The 21627-nt window shown below is 32.4% G+C and overlaps 1 protein-coding gene across 2 annotated transcripts in view; it reads left to right on the forward strand.

The window, feature by feature from the left end:
• LOC149807213 (SMC5-SMC6 complex localization factor protein 1-like) overlaps window positions 1-21627 on the forward strand; it is a 109041-nt gene that overhangs the window by 34623 nt on the left and 52791 nt on the right. For both annotated transcript variants that reach the window (XM_089963656.1, XM_089963658.1), the window contains exons 6-11: window positions 2911-3148; window positions 3726-3799; window positions 9513-9560; window positions 11456-11626; window positions 14318-14535; window positions 16700-16828. In XM_089963656.1, coding sequence (XP_089819782.1) covers window positions 2911-3148; window positions 3726-3799; window positions 9513-9560; window positions 11456-11626; window positions 14318-14535; window positions 16700-16828 — 878 coding nt within the window. The remainder of the gene's footprint in view (window positions 1-2910; window positions 3149-3725; window positions 3800-9512; window positions 9561-11455; window positions 11627-14317; window positions 14536-16699; window positions 16829-21627) is intronic.

The raw sequence follows: 21627 nt of genomic DNA on the forward strand, positions 1-21627 counted from the left end.
ATAATTTGCACTTATTAAAGTTCTTAGCAACAGGAAAATCTTGTAGTACATATTAAAGTTGATATCCATTTCTTTTGAGAAACTTTTGATCTTAGGATACGAGTTTGGTTTTCATCATCGGCAGTTATGTATATTCCAGTGGTGTAGATCAAAATAACATGGAACCAAAGAACATGATTATGTATGTGAAAAAATATGCATAAGACTGATTCTAGTACACTTTTTTTATACTTTTCTTTTTTCTTTTTGTCTTTGTGATTTTTTTTTCTTCTCTTCAGCTAGCATTTTAAACTTGTTTTGAACTTGAACTTTGTTATTCATATAAACACAGAAGAAAGTTGATTATTGGAGATATAAAATCAATACTTTAATATATCATTGCATTTTTAAACTGTTAGCATGGTAGCGAAACAATTTCATATAAATTAGTACATTTAATGTTATCTCAATTTCTTTTATGTATTTTAAATATTTTAAGATCATTTGAGTATTTTAAAGAAAAATGTAAACATAATATACAGTCAAATCTTTATTGATGTTAAGTTCAGTTTTGTCACTGACACAGATTATTTGTTATGCCAGTGTTAGGTGGAACTTGAACAGTTTAAGCTAAATAATTATAAAATCATGATTTTCTCAATCACAGACAAAATTCAAAGCATTGCTGTTTTGGGAAGAAAGTAGAAAGATCACTGTAAACGAATAATTAAAAATGTGTAATTTTGTTATGCTTTACAGATTATAGGCAGCATTTGGTTTGCGGTTCAGTAATTTGTCCTTACATTTTTGGTTGCATTCAGTTTTTGCATTCAGGCCAGTTTTTCAGATAGTATCACTTAGTCTCACATTAATTGGTCATATATGCCAACCATTATGCTTTTGGTGTAATCATTACACTTTTTATCACCAAATTATGTTCTCAGCTAAACTATATGGATTACGCTTTTCTCATACATTAAAAAATAAAATGAAAATAAAGCAATATAAAGTTGATTATGTCATTTTTGTTATCTCTTTAATTTCACTAATATAAATTTGAGAATATTTTTAAAAAGGTGATTGCAGCATAAGAATAGCATAAGATCACTTTCCTTAATTGCTATTTATAGCAACTGTATATGACCCCTTTCAAGAAAACAGACTGGTTTCTTCAAAAGTGAACTTTGCTTAACAGATTCATTTTAATGATATGCTAGATAGTTAATGAACCAGTCTATATTTTTAAAGAAAATGGGACCAGATGCTAAGTGACACACTTTATGGTGTGAATTGTGAATGTTATATGATGGAAAATATTACAACCGATGGACACTGAGTACCTCACTATGTTCATTGCAGGATTCCTGTTCATGATCATTGAGCCAAAGTTACACATGTATACTAGTAGAAGTGAATGCTGAATATAAATAATATTTCAGTATATTTTGTGTTTGTATTCTGGTTCTAATCCTAATGATTTTGCCCTTTATGACAAGAATTGTTACCAGCTACAGAACCAGGCTAGTTACTAAAAATGTATCTTTTTCATACTTGCTGTAAATTCTGGCATGTAATATTTAGATTACAATTTTTGTGTCCAAATTATGGTTTTTTGCCACTTATAATATCAATAATTACGCTTATACCTCTTGGGGGTTGGGATGTACGGCTGGTATTTAAATGTGTTAGTCTGTTGATCAAAGGAACCAAAAGATCCACAATTATTGGTGTAAAAATTCATTTACAGTATTCATTTGTAATCCATCGACACTGCCATTTGCATTTGTCTTTAACCACAGTGTGTTGTATTAAAATTATATTGTTTAAACATATTTTATTGACACAATATGATAAAATGGGATTGGGCACAAGTTTTAACAACTTAAATTATCCCTTTCCCTACATGATACAAGTATTACCACATGACAGCATAATGAAAAATGATAGGAGAGAGAGAGAGCAGTCACAATAATAGTAATCACGATTTGAGCAAGTTATTGAAATTGTTCTGTTGCGATTTTACATTTGCATACATAAAAAATACTTTATTTGTCATTTGCATTGCTCTTTCCCCAAAGCAGTATGTCTAAGCTAATAGTTGCATATGACATTGAAAATAATTTTCTCATCATCTCATTTCATTGTCTACTGTACTTGGGACAGAACATGAAGAAATGCATGGTAATTTAGATTCCATTGCAGGAACAAAAAGAGGTGTCAGCAAGTTAAACACTGTAAAGATCAACTTTTAATGAGCTTAAATTATGTTGTAATCTAGTATGGATAATATCCAAGGTACGATTAATAAAACTTGACATTTTGCTGGAGACGAGTTTTGGACATAAACACTTTTTCAAAGCACTGTAAGACATACTTCATTATGATTTGGTAGAATTTAGTTTGAAATTGAAATTATTATAATAACATCAAAGGTTATAATTTGTAAATTTGGACATGGGGAAGGGAGTATTTCACTGAGACAGTCTGGAGTTGGCTCGTTTTAATGTTGAAGATTTAATAAGTTTTGTCTTTTTCTTCTACAGTGCAGACTTTCCCCGCCCTGTTTCAAAATAGAGATTGCCTATTAGTGTATTTAGTAAGTCCTGTAACTATTCTTGCCACTTCAGACTAGTTTTTCCAATTTTTATGAATTGATTGAAGAGTCTGTTCAAAGTACACTTACTTATTCCAAGATAGGCCTGATATAAGTTATGAACAGTCTTGATAAATTTATATCTCTTCATTATCAGGAAACATGAGACAAATATACAGTCATGTTTGTTAATATGTGTTAGGGGAGTTGTCTGTTGTAAGAAGTTCACACGGTAGTAATTCATGGACAGGAACTGTGCTGTGTTTCTGCCTCTGAATTCTGTATTTATGTTTTTTTGGCACCATGGCATTTCATTACTAGCTTGTTTGTCCTTTTAGATCCCTCCTCCAGATCCGATGGATTATTTAGCTCACGTTCTTGAAGTTGGCAAGGAGCTACCAGAGGTAGCTGACACAGACATTGATATTAACTCCCAGGTTTCAGTGACATCAGATCCCAACTCGATAAACAACACAAGTGGTCCTTCCAGTCCAGCTGTTTCAGTATGTTGGACCCCTTGTGAACATATCTCCCCAGGGCCTCTCGATTACTCAGTACCATGTAGTCAAAGTCAAGGTTTGTACAGTATGTCATATTTAGGGAATAATAGTCTTCTACGTCTGGACTTGAGAATATTCATGGTAGAATTTAGTTTTGTTGATAATATGCTTGTGCAGTGGCCTGTCTTCCAATAGCTCCAAGTTTGTTATTGCTGTTCCACCTGAACTAGTAAGTGGATTGCCACAAAATTTTATGATCATTCATCACAAGGTCTTATTGGTCCTAAATGAAAATAGTTTCTCTCATATGTACAATCTTAAAAATATTGTTGTTGCCACTATTTAAAAATGGATTGTTGTCTTTATATGGGGTTTTCACGAAAAGACTCCTTACGATGAGTTGTTTCTAAACAATCTGACATTCAATATGGCCACCACAGTGGCATTCTTGACAGTTGTATCACTACTCCTGAACAGATGGTCTTATAAACTCATGGTTTTCAGTAAAAGACTTCTGTAATGTTAGTTGATTCTAAATGAAAATAATGCCAATTTGCCTGCTGTTGGATTCTTCTTGAAAATCTTGTTATCTTCACTTTTGAACAGGTAGTTGTCTTAAATTGGGGTTTTCACTAAATGATTTTATTTGACAGGGCCTACATCCAGGAAAAGGAAACTCAGAGAACAGGATATTTATCTGATATTACATGAAGTAAAGAAAAAAAGGGTTAGTATAGCATAGTATGTCTCTCTGTGTATGTATGTATGTATCTGATATTACATGGAGTAAAGAAAAAAAGGGTTAGTATAGCATAGTATTTCTCTCTGTGTATGTATGTATGTATCTGATATTACATGAAGTAAAGAAAAAAAGGGTTAGTATAGCATAGTATATCTCTCTGTGTATGTATGGATCTGATATTACATGAAGTAAAGAAAAAAGGGTTAGTATAGCATAGTATGTCTCTCTGTGTATGTATGTATCTGATATTACATGAAGTAAAGAAAAAAGGGTTAGTATAGCATAGTATGTCTCTGTGTATGTATGTATCTGATGTTACTAGAAGTAAAGAAAAAAGGGTTAGTATAGCATAGTATGTCTCTCTGTATGTATGTATCTGATATTACATGAAGTAAAGAAAAAAAAGGGTTAGTATAGCATAGTATGTCTCTGTGTATGTGTGTTTCTGATATTCCATGAAGTAAAGAAAAAAGGGTTAGTATAGCATAGTATGTCTCTCTGAGTATGTATCCAATATTACATGAAGTAAAGAAAAAAAGGATTAGTATAGCATATTATGTCTCTCTGTGTATGTATGTATGTATCTGATATTACATGAAGTAAAGAAAAAAGGGTTAGTATAGCATAGTATGTCTCTCTGTGTATGTATGTATCTGATATTACATGAAGGAAAGATAAAAAGGGTTAGTATATCATAGTATGTCTCTCTGTGTATGTATATATCTGATGTTACTTGAAGTAAAGAAAAAAAAGGGTTAGTATAGCATAGTATGTCTCTGTATGTATGTATCTGATGTTACTAGAAGTAAAGAAAAAAGGGTTAGTATAGCATAGTATGCCTCTCTCTCTGTATGTATGTATTTGATGTTACTTGAAGTAAAGAGAAAAGGGTTAGTATAGCATAGTATGTCTCTCTGTGTATGTATGTATCTGATGTTACTTGAAGCAAAGAGAAAAGGGTTAGTATAGCATAGTATGTCTCTCTGTGTATGTATGTATGTATCTGATATTACTTGAAGTAAAGAAGAAAAGGGTTAGTATAGCATAGTATGTCTCTCTGTGTATGTATGTATCTGATATTACTTGAAGTAAAGAAAAAAGGGTTAGTATAGCATGGTATGTCTCTCTGTGTATGTATGTATCTGATATTACATGAAGTAAAGAAAAAAGGGTTAGTATAGCATAGTATGTCTCTCTGTGTATGTATGTATTTGATGTTACTTGAAGTAAAGAAAAAAGGGTTAGTATAGCATAGTATGTCTCTGTATGTATGTATCTGATGTTACTTGAAGTAAAGAAAAAAGGGTTAGTATAGCATAGTATGTCTCTCTCTCTCTGTATGTATGTATCTGATGTTACTTGAAGTAAAGAGAAAAGGGTTAGTATAGCATAGTATGTCTCTCTGTGTATGTATGTATCTGATATTACTTGAAGTAAAGAAAAAAAGGGTTAGTATAGCATAGTATGTCTCTCTGTGTATGTATGTATCTGATATTACTTGAAGTAAAGAAAAAAGGGTTAGTATAGCATAGTATGTCTCTCTGTGTATGTATGTATGTATCTGATATTACATGAAGTAAAGAAAAAAGGGTTAGTATAGCATAATATGTCTCTCTGTATGTATGTATCTGATATTACATGAAGTAAAGAAAAAAGGGTTAGTATAGCATAGTATGTCTCTCTGTGTATGTATGTATCTGATATTACTTGAAGTAAAGAAAAAAGGGTTAGTATAGCATAGTATGTCTCTCTGTGTATGTATGTATGTATCTGATATTACATGAAGTAAAGAAAAAAGGGTTAGTATAGCATAGTATGTCTCTCTGTGTATGTATGTATTTGATGTTACTTGAAGTAAAGAAAAAAGGGTTAGTATAGCATAGTATGTCTCTCTGTGTATGTATGTATTTGATGTTACTTGAAGTAAAGAAAAAAGGGTTAGTATAGCATAGTATGTCTCTCTGTATGTATGTATCTGATATTACATGAAGTAAAGAAAAAAGGGTTAGTATAGCATAGTATATCTCTCTGTGTATGTATGTATCTGATATTACATGAAGTAAAGAAAAAAGGGTTAGTATAGCATAGTATGTCTCTCTGTGTATGTATGTATCTGATATTACTTGAAGTAAAGAAAAAAGGGTTAGTATAGCATAGTATGTCTCTCTGTGTATGTATGTATGTATCTGATATTACTTGAAGTAAAGAAAAAAGGGTTAGTATAGCATAGTATGTCTCTCTGTGCATGTATGTATGTATTTGATATTACTTGAAGTAAAGAAAAAAGGGTTAGTATAGCATAGTATGTCTCTCTGTGTATGTATGTTTGTATGTATGTATCTGATATTACTTGAAGTAAAGAAAAAAGGGTTAGTATAGCATAGTATGTCTCTCTGTGTATGTATGTCTCTCTGTGTATGTATGTATGTGTCTGATATTACTTGAAGTAAAGAAAAATGGGTTAGTATAGCATAGTATGTCTCTCTGTGTATGTATGTATGTATCTGATATTACTTGAAGTAAAGAAAAAAGGGTTAGTATAGCATAGTATGTCTCTCTGTGTATGTATGTATGTATTTGATATTACATGGAGTAAAGAAAAAAGGGTTAGTATAGCATAGTATTTCTCTCTGTGTATGTATGTATGTATCTGATATTACATGAAGTAAAGAAGAAAAGGGTTAGTATAGCATAGTATGTCTCTCTGTGTATGTGTGTATCTGATGTTACTAGAAGTAAAGAAAAAAGGGTTAGTATAGCATAGTATGTGTGTATATCACACTAAGACAAAGGTTGTTCAAGGTTTTGAAAAATATCTCAACATGCAGTGTGAATATTCATGGAGAATTTATTAGAAAAATCTTCCAGTACAAATGCTAAGTACATTGAATATACTAATCAGTTATAAATAATCATATAACCAGCTCAGTTAGATGCACAAATTAATTTTGGGATTTTTTTGGGTAATTTTTATTTTTTAACATTGTATATATATTATAATGATTAATATATCTAATGTAGTAGCACGTAAGTCCTGGGCTAAACCAACTGAATTAAATGCACAAATCAATTTTAGAATTATTTTTTTTTTCCACTGGAGGAACACAAAGTGTTAGGGTCAGCAACAGAAAATGAATGATTGGCTGACCAGAAACAAACATTTTGTTGGACCTCAGTTCTGATCAGTCTGCTTTGGATCTAATGACAAAATGTTTACAATCCAAACACAAACTCTCGTTCTAAAACTGGCAATTTTCGAGAGAGAAAATTGTGTCACAAGAATTCTATTCTTATTTTTTAATACCAGAAGAATGTCTACATTTTTTGGTATTGTTGCAGAGCTGCATCTTTCTCTTTTTTGTAAAATACCTCCTGCTTCGTTGTGTATTGAATGATGTTGATGTTACAGAGCTTGGAAGTAGAATACGACCTCATGATGAGTAAACCTGACTTGTGAGGGTAATGAGTTAACAAATATCTTATCCATTCTGGACAGACTCCATTAATTATGAAAATTTATGTCAATATTCCAGAAAACAATGTTTATGGGTTAGGAACTAAACTTAGATAGCAGCAGAGACTTTAAATTCTAGAATGCTAATTTACTTGTTGATGAGCAGTTTTTCAGATGTTTCAGGGTTTGTTTAAAACAGTCTTCAAATTTGCATTTAGTGACAGACATTTTAGTACATAACAGAAATAAAAATAAAGCAATAAAAATTTGTCATTTTTGTTATTGTCTCTTGAATCCTACACATCATATTATTTGGAAAGTATTCTAAAAAAACAACAACAGAAGACTGCTTCATAAGCATAGCAGAAGAGTACATTAGTCCATGATAAACCTGCATGTTATTATGTATAATTGTATTTTGGACTTGACCTTGTCCAAAATCAAGTTCACTGTTTACCTGACTAGGGACATTGATGTTGTTTTGATTTTGTAAACAACAGAATACAAAGTTAATATTTCCCATTGAGGGTGGATCAAATATTAGGATAATTATCAATGGAGGTAAAAATGTTTATTTGGGTCTGGGTCTTGGACATTGGAATTTCCCTGTTGTACCTGATGTTTGCCATGTTTTTATTTATAATTTTAGAATCAGATTTTATCTTGTTGACAGCTTAGACGTTAATGAACTTTTGACCCTCGTCCTGGTTCTATTTTTTGTGTCTTTGCTTTTTATATAATGCTGTTTCCTTGAGAATGTTCTAATTCTTGCATTTAACTTAAGAGGCAAAATCAGTCTCATTGATTGTTCATTATCTCATTTGGGTGTAATTATTTATTCAAAATATTATTCACTGGAAATACAAAGTGCTCGTCCATAATATTCTTGGACTGGAACATTAATTTGGAATTATTTCAGACAATAACAATTTTGGATTATATTATTGGGATGCATCAAAAGACTGTTTGCACATTGTCATGCTGCAGGGTACATGAATTTTAGCATATTCAAAACTATAGGCACAACAATATGTTCAACATGGTACTTTATATTTTTGGACGTTTGATAAAACTTCTTGGACTATTTTGGATTTAAATCAAATACTGTTAGTTATTTTTCAATTTTCACTTTCTATTCTAGGTAGATAAAATATTTTGTCGAGTTTTACAAAACTTGTTGCTTTTTGCTCTTTCCTTTACTTAATTAAGGACCATAGAGTCATAATAATGTAGTTCACTTAATTCTTATTAGAATATTTATATAATGTACTAAGAACTTCAAATACTGGGTTAAACTAGCTCAATTTGATGCACAAATCAATTTTGGCAATTTAAAAAAAAATTGTTTTTCATTTTTACCATATTTTTGTCACCAGGGGTGGGGTGGGGAGAAGTGCTAGGGTTTGCAATGAAAAACATTGGTGGTTGGCTGACCGGAAACAATTTTTTATTTTTTTTGGGCATAGATACCGGTAACACTTTTTATGCACAGATCATTTTTTTTCTTCCCATTTAGGTTATGCTTTTACCTAGCCAGGGGATTACATGTATACATATGGTCACACTTACAAAAAAAAAATCTTAACATCATTTCTCAAAAACTACTGAACAGAATTTGACCAAATTTGACACAAAGCATCCTGGCATGAAGGGTTATTTTTTTGTACATTTGGTGCTCATTCACCTTCAGATATGGCTGTTGGTACTAAAAATAGGGAACTTTTTAATTTCTGAAAAAAAAGAAAATGCTATAGTTTATGGTAATTGGCCTCATTTGTGCATATTTGCCTTCATGCCAGAATACTCTACCATTTTCAATTAAAGTTTTTTTTTAAGAAGTCAAAAAGAGCATTTTAATGGCTGGCTGATGCATGAAATAAAAGAGTTTCCAGCTAATAAATACAGGTACAACACTTGACAAGTGTGGGATTATGGTAAAAGTATTTGACCAAATGCATATTAAGAACATACTGTACAATATCACAGTCACTAGAGGCTTCAATCGGAAAAGTTTTAGCAACTTTTCAGATGTAAAACTGTTATTTTGATGTGCAGAATGAGCATGAAAGATTTAGGATTTCATGCAGATCACATCCAATAGCAGATTTCAAATAAAAAATAATACTCCAACTTCTGAGTCAATAAATAATACTATTATTTGTAGATCTTGAATAGAATTTCTTTTGTATTATGAGTAGTTTCAACAGTAGTAAATAAAAACACAGATCCTAATCTATGTTATAGAGATTTCTGTATGATGGAAGACCAGCCTTGTTTTTTACACGGACTGATGTAAGTATTTTTAAGTTGTTTTTAGATTAATGGCTAATGTAAATATTTAAAGTTTTCTTTTCATGCCTGAAGTAATTATTTTGACTTCCTTCTTTTAATGGACTGATGTATTTTAAGCTGATTTTTTATACTTAAATATTGTAAATTTTATTTTACATTGGACTGATGTAAATATTTAAAGTTTAATCTTTATATATTGTTGAAGACATCCTAGGAATGTACACCATGATAGAAATATGTTAGTATCATGTCAAGTTATCTTGAGGAAACTACAGTGAGACAATCAAGCTTGGACAGATGATTACTTGTACAGTTTACATCCCAGAACTACAGATAAATGTGTTATTACAGAGAAAGCCAGGCCTTATTTTATATATATGTTGTTGCATCACAATTATGTATTTCAGTTTGATTCAGTGACATTGGAGTAATGCTTTGAATTTATTTTTCCAGTGCAAACTTAGTTTCCGAAAACTGATATAATTTTGTGTGCATATTTTGAGTCTACTGAGAAAAATGAGTCTTAGCAAAGATGTAAAGTCTAGTTTACACAAGTTAGTTGGTTCTTCTTTCTAATAACAGCAGATTGTACCATTAGTTCATATCTATAAATAAGTTTTAATTTCATTGGACTAAAGGTATCAGCTTTTTAAAATCTAAGCTTGTTACATCAATCAACAATGGTCCTGTAGTGATACTGCCAATTTGGATGAGTACACTATTCACACAAAATTGATCATCTGTCAACAAAATTTGAAATTATTTTTGTGCAAGAGCTCATGCATTGGATACTTGAACTCCTACAAACAAAACTCATTTATGCATGAATCTTGACCAGGCCTGGCCATGGTTTGTCTGCTTTCGTTTTAATAATCAAGGCAACCTTTTCCATGCATCTTTCCCAAGGGGCCTCAAGTGGCCAAGTAGTCTAAAGCGCTCACTGTTACAGATCATTATCATCTCACCTCTGTCTGTGTGGGTTAGATTCTCATATTCTGCCAATGTGGGTCTGTGAGAAAGCTTGCCGGTAGCTTCTCATAGGCCATTGGTTCTTTCCTGGGTTCTTCCTCCACCGTTTATACTGGCCGCCATGTATAGCCTATCTTGTGCTGAAAAATGGCTTTAAACCCTACAACAACTACAACAACAACAACAGAATCTTTCACAATGCCCAACTGTGTGTGATCAGAAATCCATTGAGGTGTGGTCAAAATAGCAAATCCTAGTGGTAAGATGACAAGGGATTGCTTTAAAGTTCCTCTGCTGAGACTCCTGAATAAGGGCACTGAATGTGTCATTGATAACTTGGAGACTGTAATATTTCAGACACTTGTTCAGGGAACTCTGATCAAATATAAACTGTTAAAGTTTCTCAGGATAAGTCCACTAGGATGTTGGATTGCATGTGATGAACCCACAAGGAAGAAACAAAATTTAAGTCAAAATTTCAGAAGTCATGGTTGTGAGAAAGCTTAAAAAGCTAGCCATGCACATTCCCTCTCCAAACCACAAATTGTCATAATACTTCTCTGCACAGATATATATTCACACTGCAGTTGTAAAGAAAGTTACTTCTGAAAGTGTCAAGAGATTCATGCTGATGGAGCTACAGGGTGGGTCATATGAAAGTTTCTGTTCCAAGAGAGTACTTTGTCCGTGCAAATGGGAAGGCGTGTGCTGAGATAGTACAGCTTATTTTCCTGACTACCTCAGCATTTTTGAAGCCATTGAATAGGCTTCATCACATTGGTAGTATCACTTGACCTATGATTGTCACATGAGTGTTTTCAGACACCTTTTAAAAATATTGTTTTTAGACTTTGAAAGACAAGAACATGCAGCTTGAAAGAAGTTTTAAACATTGGCACAATTAATATTCAGTACATTTGTTGCAGAGACTGACAGAAGGGGTATTCCCATTACCTGAATATTTTACCAGTATCATTCATACTTGTTTGGAAGAGAAACACATGATGTCAGCCCTAACAGAGATCAAAACTTTGATAACACAGAAATACTTCCCTCTTCCTAAGACGGTTCATGACCTGATGACAAAAATACTACAGGTGATAGTGGACACATACCAGTGTTTAATGATAATATATGTATTATGTCTAGTATTCATTAGATACTCTAATGATATTTTATGCATTGTGTCTATAGTACTCAGTAGTTACTCTAATGATATTTTATGCATTGTGTCTGTAGTACTCAGTAGTTACTCTAATGATATTGTATGCATTGTGTCTATAGTACTCAATAGTTACTCTAATGATATTTTATGCATTGTATCTGTAGTACTCAATAGTTACTCTAATGGTATTTATGCATTGTGTCTGTAGTACTCAATAGTTACTCTAATGGTATTTATGCACTGTGTCTATAGTACTCAACAGTTACTCTAATGGTATTTATGCATTGTGTCTGTAGTACTCAATAGTTACTCTAATGATATTTTATGCATTGTGTCTATAGTATTCAGTAGTTACTCTAATGGTATTATGATATCTTCATTTGATAGGTTGTGAGCACTGGGCAAAAATATAAAAGTACATATTGCACTATGAATATAATGCCATGCATATAAATAACAAATAAAATAAGTTGTTTTATCCAAGATTAAAACTTTCTTTTCTATTTCTCATTGCGATAGGTCTTATAAGAGTGCTTTTTCAACCCTTCTTACATTTTTGGAAACTATTGTCAGATTTGTATGATAAACTTTTTCCAACTACAAAAATGATTATTTAAGGTTATTCTGCAGTGCATATCAGTGTGGTCATATAGCGTATTTACTTGGATGAGTTATTGTTCTAAACTTTAATACTGTATTAGCTTCTTTTTCCACACTGCTGAATAACATTTGATTATATTTGATGGAAAGCATGAATGCCCATCAAACTGATACAGATATAAATATGCCATCGAGTAAAGTTACCATTATTACAAACAGACAAATCTTGAAATGGCTACTCCAAAACCACTGATGACCGAACTTGATAAGATCCTGACATAAGCTCTTTTCAAGTCTTTACAATTGATGCTGACCCACAATCAAATATGGCTGTTATTATTAAAAGTAGAAAAGACTTTAAACAACTTCTGCAAAACTGCTACATCGTTATTTTACAACTTCGTATGCATGAGCAACCTTTCAGATTCATACAAATAATACTGGTTCATCATAAATACTGCCACTGTTACTTAAAATAGAAAATGATATAAATAACTTTTTAAAAAGTGCTCAGCTGAATTTGGCCCAATTTGACAGAAAGCATCCTGGCACATGTGGCTTTCCAAATTTATATAAATGATGCTAATCCACTACAAGAAGTAGAAAAATATTTACACAACTGTATCTCCAAAAACTTCTCCACAGATTTTGATAAACTTGGACACAAAACATCCTGGCATTTGAGCATTGGAAGATATTGAAAGAGTAAGATTTCCTGGTTAGTTGCACTTACAGCACAGCAGTGGAGTTTTCTTTTTGAAACTGATGACTATTCTGTCTTGGCGTGTGAAGTAATAATGTATCTGAAATTGTTGTCTTGGTGTGAATCCTAGGGTTAATCACATAATGCTGGAAAATGCAAAAGTGAATACAAGAAAAAATGATATAAATCATATTCACTGGAATTGCACCGCTCCTGTGGACTAGTGGTTAGAGTGTCCAACTCATATGCTGGAGGTTGTGGGTTGAAACTCCGGCCAAGTTATCCCAAAGACTTATAAAAATGGTACTAACAGCTTCCTTGCTTGGCACTCAGCATTAAGAGGTTAGTGTTAGGACTGGTCGGCCTGGTGTCAGGATAATGTGACTGGGTGGGACATCATGCTACATGTTTGTGGTATGATGCCCCATTGCTAGACATCACTATAAACTGACACAACAAAAGACATTGTAGCGATATGACTGAATGTTTTTAAAGCTACGTTAAAAATCTACATTAAAAATCCAAATCACACACACACACACTGGAATTTTTGTAGTGAACAACCTATAAACTGAGTACATATTATTGTTATTGTTTGATGATGCGCATGTAGATAAATTACTTTCCTCCCACTATTTTTTTAATTGCCTTTCTATCTTGAGGATTAATGCAGTGTATCATAGAATCTTGTGGGCACAACTAGTCTTGCCAGTTTCTGTTTTAGGGGATTTTCAATCCTTCCATGTATATTGTACAGTATCCAGTTTATTTTAAACCAAATATAGTTTATATTACTAATTATAGTAACAAACGGTATGGTGTTACTAAAATTAGTAACAGTGTGTAGATCCCCCGACCTTTCAGGCAAATTTTGTCATGGATGGTAACTTAAATTTGATTAAACCATATATAGTAGTTATCTCTGTTGGGTGTAAAATTGCTCATGAATAGTATTATCTCTGAAGTTATGTTCTTCCATCTGATCTTGTGTAAATTAGGATGACTTTTTCATGACATTGATTGTATGGTTGATCACTGTGAAACTTAATAAAACTATGGTGATCATCATAAGTGTGCCATTTTACTCCCACTATTTTCAGAAGAGTTATTCACTCTTTTTATTATAGACTCGTCACCATTGTAAGGTGCAGTGCAGAAGACGTGGTTATAGGTTTGTTTGAGCAAATTTTTCACCATTCCTTTATTTCTATATCTTTTGCATTTTTTAAGAATTTCTTTTCAAATATTGCTTTATAGTTTTGCCTAAATATCACCATTGTATTTTGGACTATAACAGGGCTTTCTTATTTTGCACTACAGAATGCCAGGACTGAACATCAAGCAATAAGAGCATACGATGTTTTGATGACAATATTACAGCTTCATCCACCAGTCACCCCATTACTACAGGATTTGTATTACCAGTATCTTGCCATCTCATTATCTACCTCAGACAGCCAGAATATTTCATCTCCAGCTATCGCAGACTTCATGATTCAGTCCAGTAAAGAGTGGAATTTCATCAAAACTTGTATGAGGTACAACTCTGATTAGAACTATCACAGTTTTATGAAAAAGTCATTTATTTGATTTTGTTTGCTCACCTTGCTCCAAGTATTCCTAACTCAGAACAAACAGTTATAATCCATATGAAAATAAGGACACAGTAAATAAGAATTGAAGACAAAAAATATTATAGCCCAAGGCTTGACCAGGAATTTTGAGTGAATAAGAATATAATTTTTTTATGCCCATGGCTTGAAACGGCTTGACAGGAATTTTGAGTGAATAAGAATAGAATAGAAAGAAAATGTTATGTCCCAGTAGAAACTGACAGGAATTTTGAGCACGTTTGACATGGAACTGTTTGGTATCCGCTTTCTAGAGATTGTAAATCAGGTGAACTATGTCAGCCTACTTGTATCTCTTGTTAAGAAACATATCTTTGATCTCTAGTAAAATGCTTAGAACAGGCGCCATATCCTCACAAGCTTGTAGCATGAAACTCTAACTCAAAACCTGTAAATAAAATGTTGTGTGTTGTATGTCTAGTAGTGGTACTAAATTTACAGAGATGCTGTCAGGCCATGGGATCATGGTTTCTTGCAAAAATGTCAAGAGTCGCCCAACTTTTAAAACCTCAGGGGTAAAAGATCGCACAAATTACCTGAGGTTCCCGTGATTTGTCCTTCCTAGTGTGTGCTTTTTAAAGTTTTGAAATAGTGTTTACATTGATTGAATTGTTATGTTTTTGTGTTTTACCTCTGAGCTCAATCAGCCCTATCCATATGGAAATTAATATTTAAATACAATCATTTTTGTGATAAATATTTGCTGTAATATTGCAGAAACTATTGAGGTGTTCCAATTGAATTGACTCCTTTGAAGGATATAGCAAATTTATAGATTAATCAGTCGCTGGGAAAATATTTATAGCGCAAAAACAATTAAGTCGTATTGAAACAAAAGATCAATGATTTATTTAGGGAAAGGCGGCTAGATAGATCATTTGCTAAGGATGAAACTAGGGAGGAGGAAACATCCAAACAAAGTGCAGAAAGAGGTGATACAGAAATAGCAAGCACCTAGATATTTAGATTTGCGAAAAATCTGATAACAATGACAGAAATATCCTTTGAATAATGTGTAAATTGTGGAATATTTTATTTTGATGTATATCCTGAAAATCAGTCCCCAAATCAATTCAGACTGGCCATAATTGCAGTTGTTCTGCATTTATAAAAAAAGCGATTGTGAGAGGGATTCAGTTCTCAAAATAAAATACAGACTCCTCTGAGAAATAGCATGACTCTCTAATTGTAGTATGAAAATATCAGAATATCGAAGAAAAGAAGAAAAAAAACCATTTCAGACATAATATGGATTATATTTATCGATTTTTATAGATATCACTCTTTACTTGTTAAATTGAAATGGTTTACTTCCATACTGGGTCCTGTCAATTATACAGGAGTTAATCTAAAGTACGTTATGAGGTCAATACCTCTGACTTCCTGTAAGAAATTTTCATTTAAAGTATTTTTCAAGCTTAAATACAAATTTCTTTTTAGAAACTTGCAATGTCTGATATGGGCATTTTATTGTTGGTAAAATAAAAATAAGACTCTTTTGACATGTCCAGCAAATATGAATGTATTTCAGTATGAGCATTATAGTGATTATTTTGGTTTGAATGGAATCTTGCAAAACATTGCCAGAAATTGTGCTTTTTTGTGTGTAGATAGTTTCATTCAGACTATGGATGCAGTGAGATTGGCTGAAGATTACACTTAAGTTGCCAGGTTTCTTATTCACATTTGGATATAAAGAATCTAATGTATGAATCCAATAAATTTCCTTTTATCAGGCTATTCATGCCAATAGATATCGTGCATGGAGACATGAACCGACTGATAAAGGAAACTTATTGGATTCATATGTTAGATACTTTGTTATCTTAATGGCCTTACTACCAAGGCACTATATAAAATTGTATAAACTTAATAAATAAAATTAATATGTTGTTTATCCTTTTTAAAAATTTAATTATATATATGACTGTCTCAATTTTATTATTTTACTGGTCAGATATATTGTAATTTTTAAGTTCATGTTTTAAAAAAATAAAAGTAGGCAGGAATTTAGCCATTTTTTTCACGTGTGTAAAAAAATGTAAACATTTTCTTTTGATCCTTTTGGCAGAAATATTTTGGACAAATATGATGGAGAGATTGAAGGGCTTAGCTATGAAAGAAGAGTTAAAAATAACATTCTACTTCTGAGGTTTATCCATGGCGTTTTCATCAAGAACCACAGGCAGTATTTAGACAGGTAAAATTCTAATAATAAGAATTCATTACTTGCAGATGGCACTGTGAAGACTATTATATGTATGTCAGCTATGTTCAAACCAATTATATATATATATATATATATATATATATATATATATATATATATATATATATATTATTATTATTATTATTATTATACCTGTCATCATTTTCATTGAGGTGCATTTTCTGATCTTAAATATTGTTGTTTTAAAACTGAATAATATAATTTAATCAAAATCTGTTCAGTACAGATTGTTGAATGCTCTGTACCTTAAATGTCATCAGGGCTGTTCCAGTAAAACATATACCCCCCCCCGGGGAGAAGGCACTTTCAAATTCAACCAACCCACAACAGAAGCAATTTAAAAAATTATGATCTGCCGTCAGATTTTTTTAATCGGAAAACACTGCCCCTTACAGAAGCATATTTTTAAACATATTTTCTGGCTATGGGTTAGTGGGCAGTAGAAACGATTTTAATATTGGGTTGTGACAGAAGCGATTTCAGTGACAGCTGGCTGGAGGTAATCTACCAAATTCTTATAAATCATACAATCTACTGCATATTTTTATTTGTATTCATTCATTATAATCAATCTTTTGTCCTTTTGTTTGTTTGTCTGTCAGCCATGTATGTCTCTGATACTGTGAAATCACAAATTTTCATGGTGGCTTATTATTTGTAGATGTCATTGATCAGTCCCTTAATACCTACTAATTTAACATCCGTGAATACAGATTTTATAATAGGGATTTCTATTCTAAAACAGACATCATGAATTTGTATCCTTACTAATCTGTGTGTTTACTAAAGTGATCACTATGTTTTGCTATTTTTCTTTGTTCTCAGGCATGCTGCTTTTGATTAGAATAATAGTTAAATCTTGTATTGCTTTAAATGTGTGGTCAGATGCTATGATTCCTTGTTGTTTTTTTTTTTCAATAAATGTTTTGGTAAACTTATAATACATGATTTGTTAGAAAAAAACCCATTAATGCCTGTGGAAGTGATGTTGCATTATTTTTGCCTACTTTTACACTATATCATTTCTTATAAGAAGATATATTTCAGTTACTGGTGTCTTATTTTTATGCTTGTTGCAAGACTAATATAAAGTTTAAAAAAACAAAAGAAATATAGCAAGTCAAACATTTTTATATCATTAATTAGACTTTTTTAAAATGGATGAAAATCAAGGAATCATTTTTCCAGAGTACTCGTAAAATCAATGTCATTGCAGTTAACTGTATTGTCAACAGCATCATCATCATCACTGATGGCCTAGCAGTAACATTCTGCACTTTCAGTCCAGTTGTCACAGGTTCTATCTCCCACTTCTAGCCTTTCATATGAGACTTATACCTATGGCCTGATGGGCTTTCATGGCAGAGTGGTATAAGATGCTTGTCTTGTGATAGAGATCTGAGGGGCTTCCATGGCAGTGGTACAAGATGCTTGTCATGTGATTACTTGCCTCCAATGTGTAAATGAGAATGTTGTCAATTACTTACGGAAGGTCAGTGGTTGTTTGGTATCTCAGAAGTACTTGGATTTTCTTCAGCAGTAAAACTGGCTGCCATATATAGTCTTCATCTGAGAATGGTGTAAAGGCCATAATGATCTACCAAAACCTGAGATCTCATGTCTAAATGACTTCGGCTATTGGAGATAAACATCAAATCAACAGAGGCTCCATGTGCCCAAGTTTTCTAAGGTACTTGCTTTTACATCACTTGCACATCTCTCAGAGTTTTTGTCACAAATCAACCAATTTGGGTTGGTGATCTTTCGGGGTTCTTCCTCCACCTAATATATTGTTACCCCCCCCCCCCAAAAAAAAACAAGACCAAATTAAATCTACCAACTAATCCACTGTGGCAACAGCAGCAATGGTACTAGTCCATCATTTTTGCCACAGCTGTATGAGTTTATAAATTTTGACTAGTAATTTTTGTAGAACTTTGAATATCATCAATTATGCCTTTCTGACAGTTATCAAAACTTCATCATCAGTTGGTACAAATGGATTTTTCATGATGAGCATATGAGATGGAGAAGTCTTAAGCAATCCTGCATCACATGCTGCCAAAATGTTTACATTTTAGCTCACTTAAAGTTTCTCTAACAGTGTCCATTGTTCCAACTAGAACTATTATAACTTATTCAAGCTATATTCACCAATATCTGGAGATGTGCATCTGTAATAAATATTTGTAACAAAGTATGAGAATGCATCTATGTTTTTCAATGATACATTTGAATTGAGCAACAACCAGAATCAACAAACCAATGAATAAAATTATTCACATCTCTCAGGCAGAAGTACAGTGTATACTGGTAATCATAATCTGCCAAATTTGCTAGATTTTTTTCTAACCTTATTGATTCAGTGGACGTAATCACCAGAATGGAAAGAAACAGACCAGAACAGATATAACCAGAAGGTTAAAATCGATTTGATACATCTTTTAAGTAGCTAAATTCATATTGGTTTAGTTAACTGTACACCCTTTATTGTCTTCCCTTTGATGTAATTTCTTACTTAAGCTGAGAAAATAATGTTGCACACATTAAAATTGAGGCACACTTCTACTCATTGTTTTTATTATACTTCTCCATTCCAGCCTGTTCTTATGATCTTGTCCCCCTACATACTGTTTGTCTTGTTTATGATATGTATCTAAATTTGTCACTTATTTTTCCTACTATTATACTAATTGTCTGTGAATATGCATATCAATGTGAAATGCAATGGGGAGACTAAATCCAAGATTGAAAACCTCTACATTTCTGGATGTATTCTGCTTGGATTCCATGTTTCTGCACAAAACTCAATAATTCAGGACTCGCTGTACTAATTCAGTTCCCACTGTAAACCTGTGCAAACACCATGATATTAAATTTCAATAGCTTAAAATTTTGAGTGCTCATAATCAAATTTGTATCAGTACAGACACTTCTATGGTGACAGCTTTTGTGAAACGAAAACCATAACACCTGCACCATTTTCTGGACCTACACAAATTTGAAATGTGTGCTTTCAATACTGCACCAAAGAGTCAGCTGCTGATTTCAGTAACGAGTCTTCCAAACTCGGGTCTGTAAAGGGATGGAAATTATGTTAATAAAACAATGTCCCTCACTTTTTTCAGTTACAAATAGGAGAAGCTGTCATAAGATTCTTTTTGCTAAAATCTTACTTTCATTATCAACCAGTCAAGGACAGTCAAACCCATATATACTCTATTTTGTCTTCGCTGATTTATAGTATGGTTCTCGTTCTTTCATATCTGTAGTGAGTCCTCCAACAGCTCTCAATGGTTATAAGCATTTTTCGACCATGCTGTCTGGACACACTGTAAGATAATGTTCACGTAACAGAAATACCATGGGATAACCAGAGACCAATAAAATCAAATAAAATAGTCAAGTCATCTCCCCTACAGGGATGCTGCCAGGATTTCAGGATTTACTCAAAATTTTTTGTTTGTGTGATCTCCAATGAGGGAGTGGTGGCGGGAGGAATAGCCATTGTTAAATATCTCCCTAACACTTAAATATCTATCACTCTTTCTTACTGTTCCACTCTGTTAAGGCTCTACTGATATCAAAATACTCAAAGAGATGTCATCTCTAGTTGTATAGTGATTATTACTCTGATATCATTGGGTATGATCACGTGGTTGTGGGGTCTGGGTTGGGATGGCAGAAAGACCATAGGCTTACTCCATATTTGACAGCTAATTATGATGTTGTCAAAAGAATTACAAATTTTCGAACAATTCAGTTGTACTCAGATTATATACTTGATTCATAATCAATGAACAGGTTCTAAAATTGATTGTTTTTTTGGGAGCCATGTTCCTCCATCAATTCAAGATTTGAATATACCAAAGGTGAAATTAGTACAGTTGCATCCTAAATTACTATCGTGGCTACTTCAGCTGTTATTTAATGTGAGACTTTAATGACAGAAGTCATAGCTTCAGTGATTTTTGGGTACAAAAAATGAATTTCATCTCAAACAGCTCAATTTGGTGCAGATGACATTAGTTTTATTTAATGATATTGTGAGAATTCTTGATTTGTAAAATTTGCACAGGAAATGAACAACATCAGATCAGAAAATAAATACACTGGGAAAATACTGATAGGAATATGCAGAAATAATGATATTATTATATTATATTTTTTAAATGGAATATGTGGTGACAGTACGAGTGCTGGTTCTACAACTTTGCAAAATATGTCTTGTACAAATATTCTGTTGTTTCTAACAACACTGTACAATGGTAATAATTTCTGCGTGCATGAAGTTGACCCACATTTTACTTCAGTCCCTTGCTAATTAATAGTTTTAGATTTTACAACAAAACTTAGTACATTTTACCTTTTGACAATAATTCATGATTACAAATATTAAGATTGCAAGAAAATAGAAGTTACAATTTTATTAAAAGTACTGGTACCATTAAAACTAAAGGAGATGGTAAAAAAGATTGATAGTGTAGTAAAGAATCCATATATCAGAATGACATTAAGTATTTTTCATCCATTTCATCATTAGTTAATGACTGCTTCAAAATGTTGTGTACTAGATAATAGTAATCCAGTTTGTAATACAAATACCAAATAATGGCTTGGAACTAAGTGCCAAAAGGTCTGCAAAAAATATCACCATGATCAAAATATAAATAGGAAGAACCGAACACAAACAGGACAAAGTTTATCCATCTTGCTTTGAGTTTACACAGATCAGTCAATCTCTTATGTTTAATGTCATTTAATTTTTG

This window comes from Sinohyriopsis cumingii, chromosome 1 (genome assembly GCF_028554795.1).
Source record: "Sinohyriopsis cumingii isolate HCF-2022 chromosome 1, ASM2855479v2, whole genome shotgun sequence".
Lineage (NCBI taxonomy): Eukaryota > Metazoa > Mollusca > Bivalvia > Unionida > Unionidae > Sinohyriopsis > Sinohyriopsis cumingii.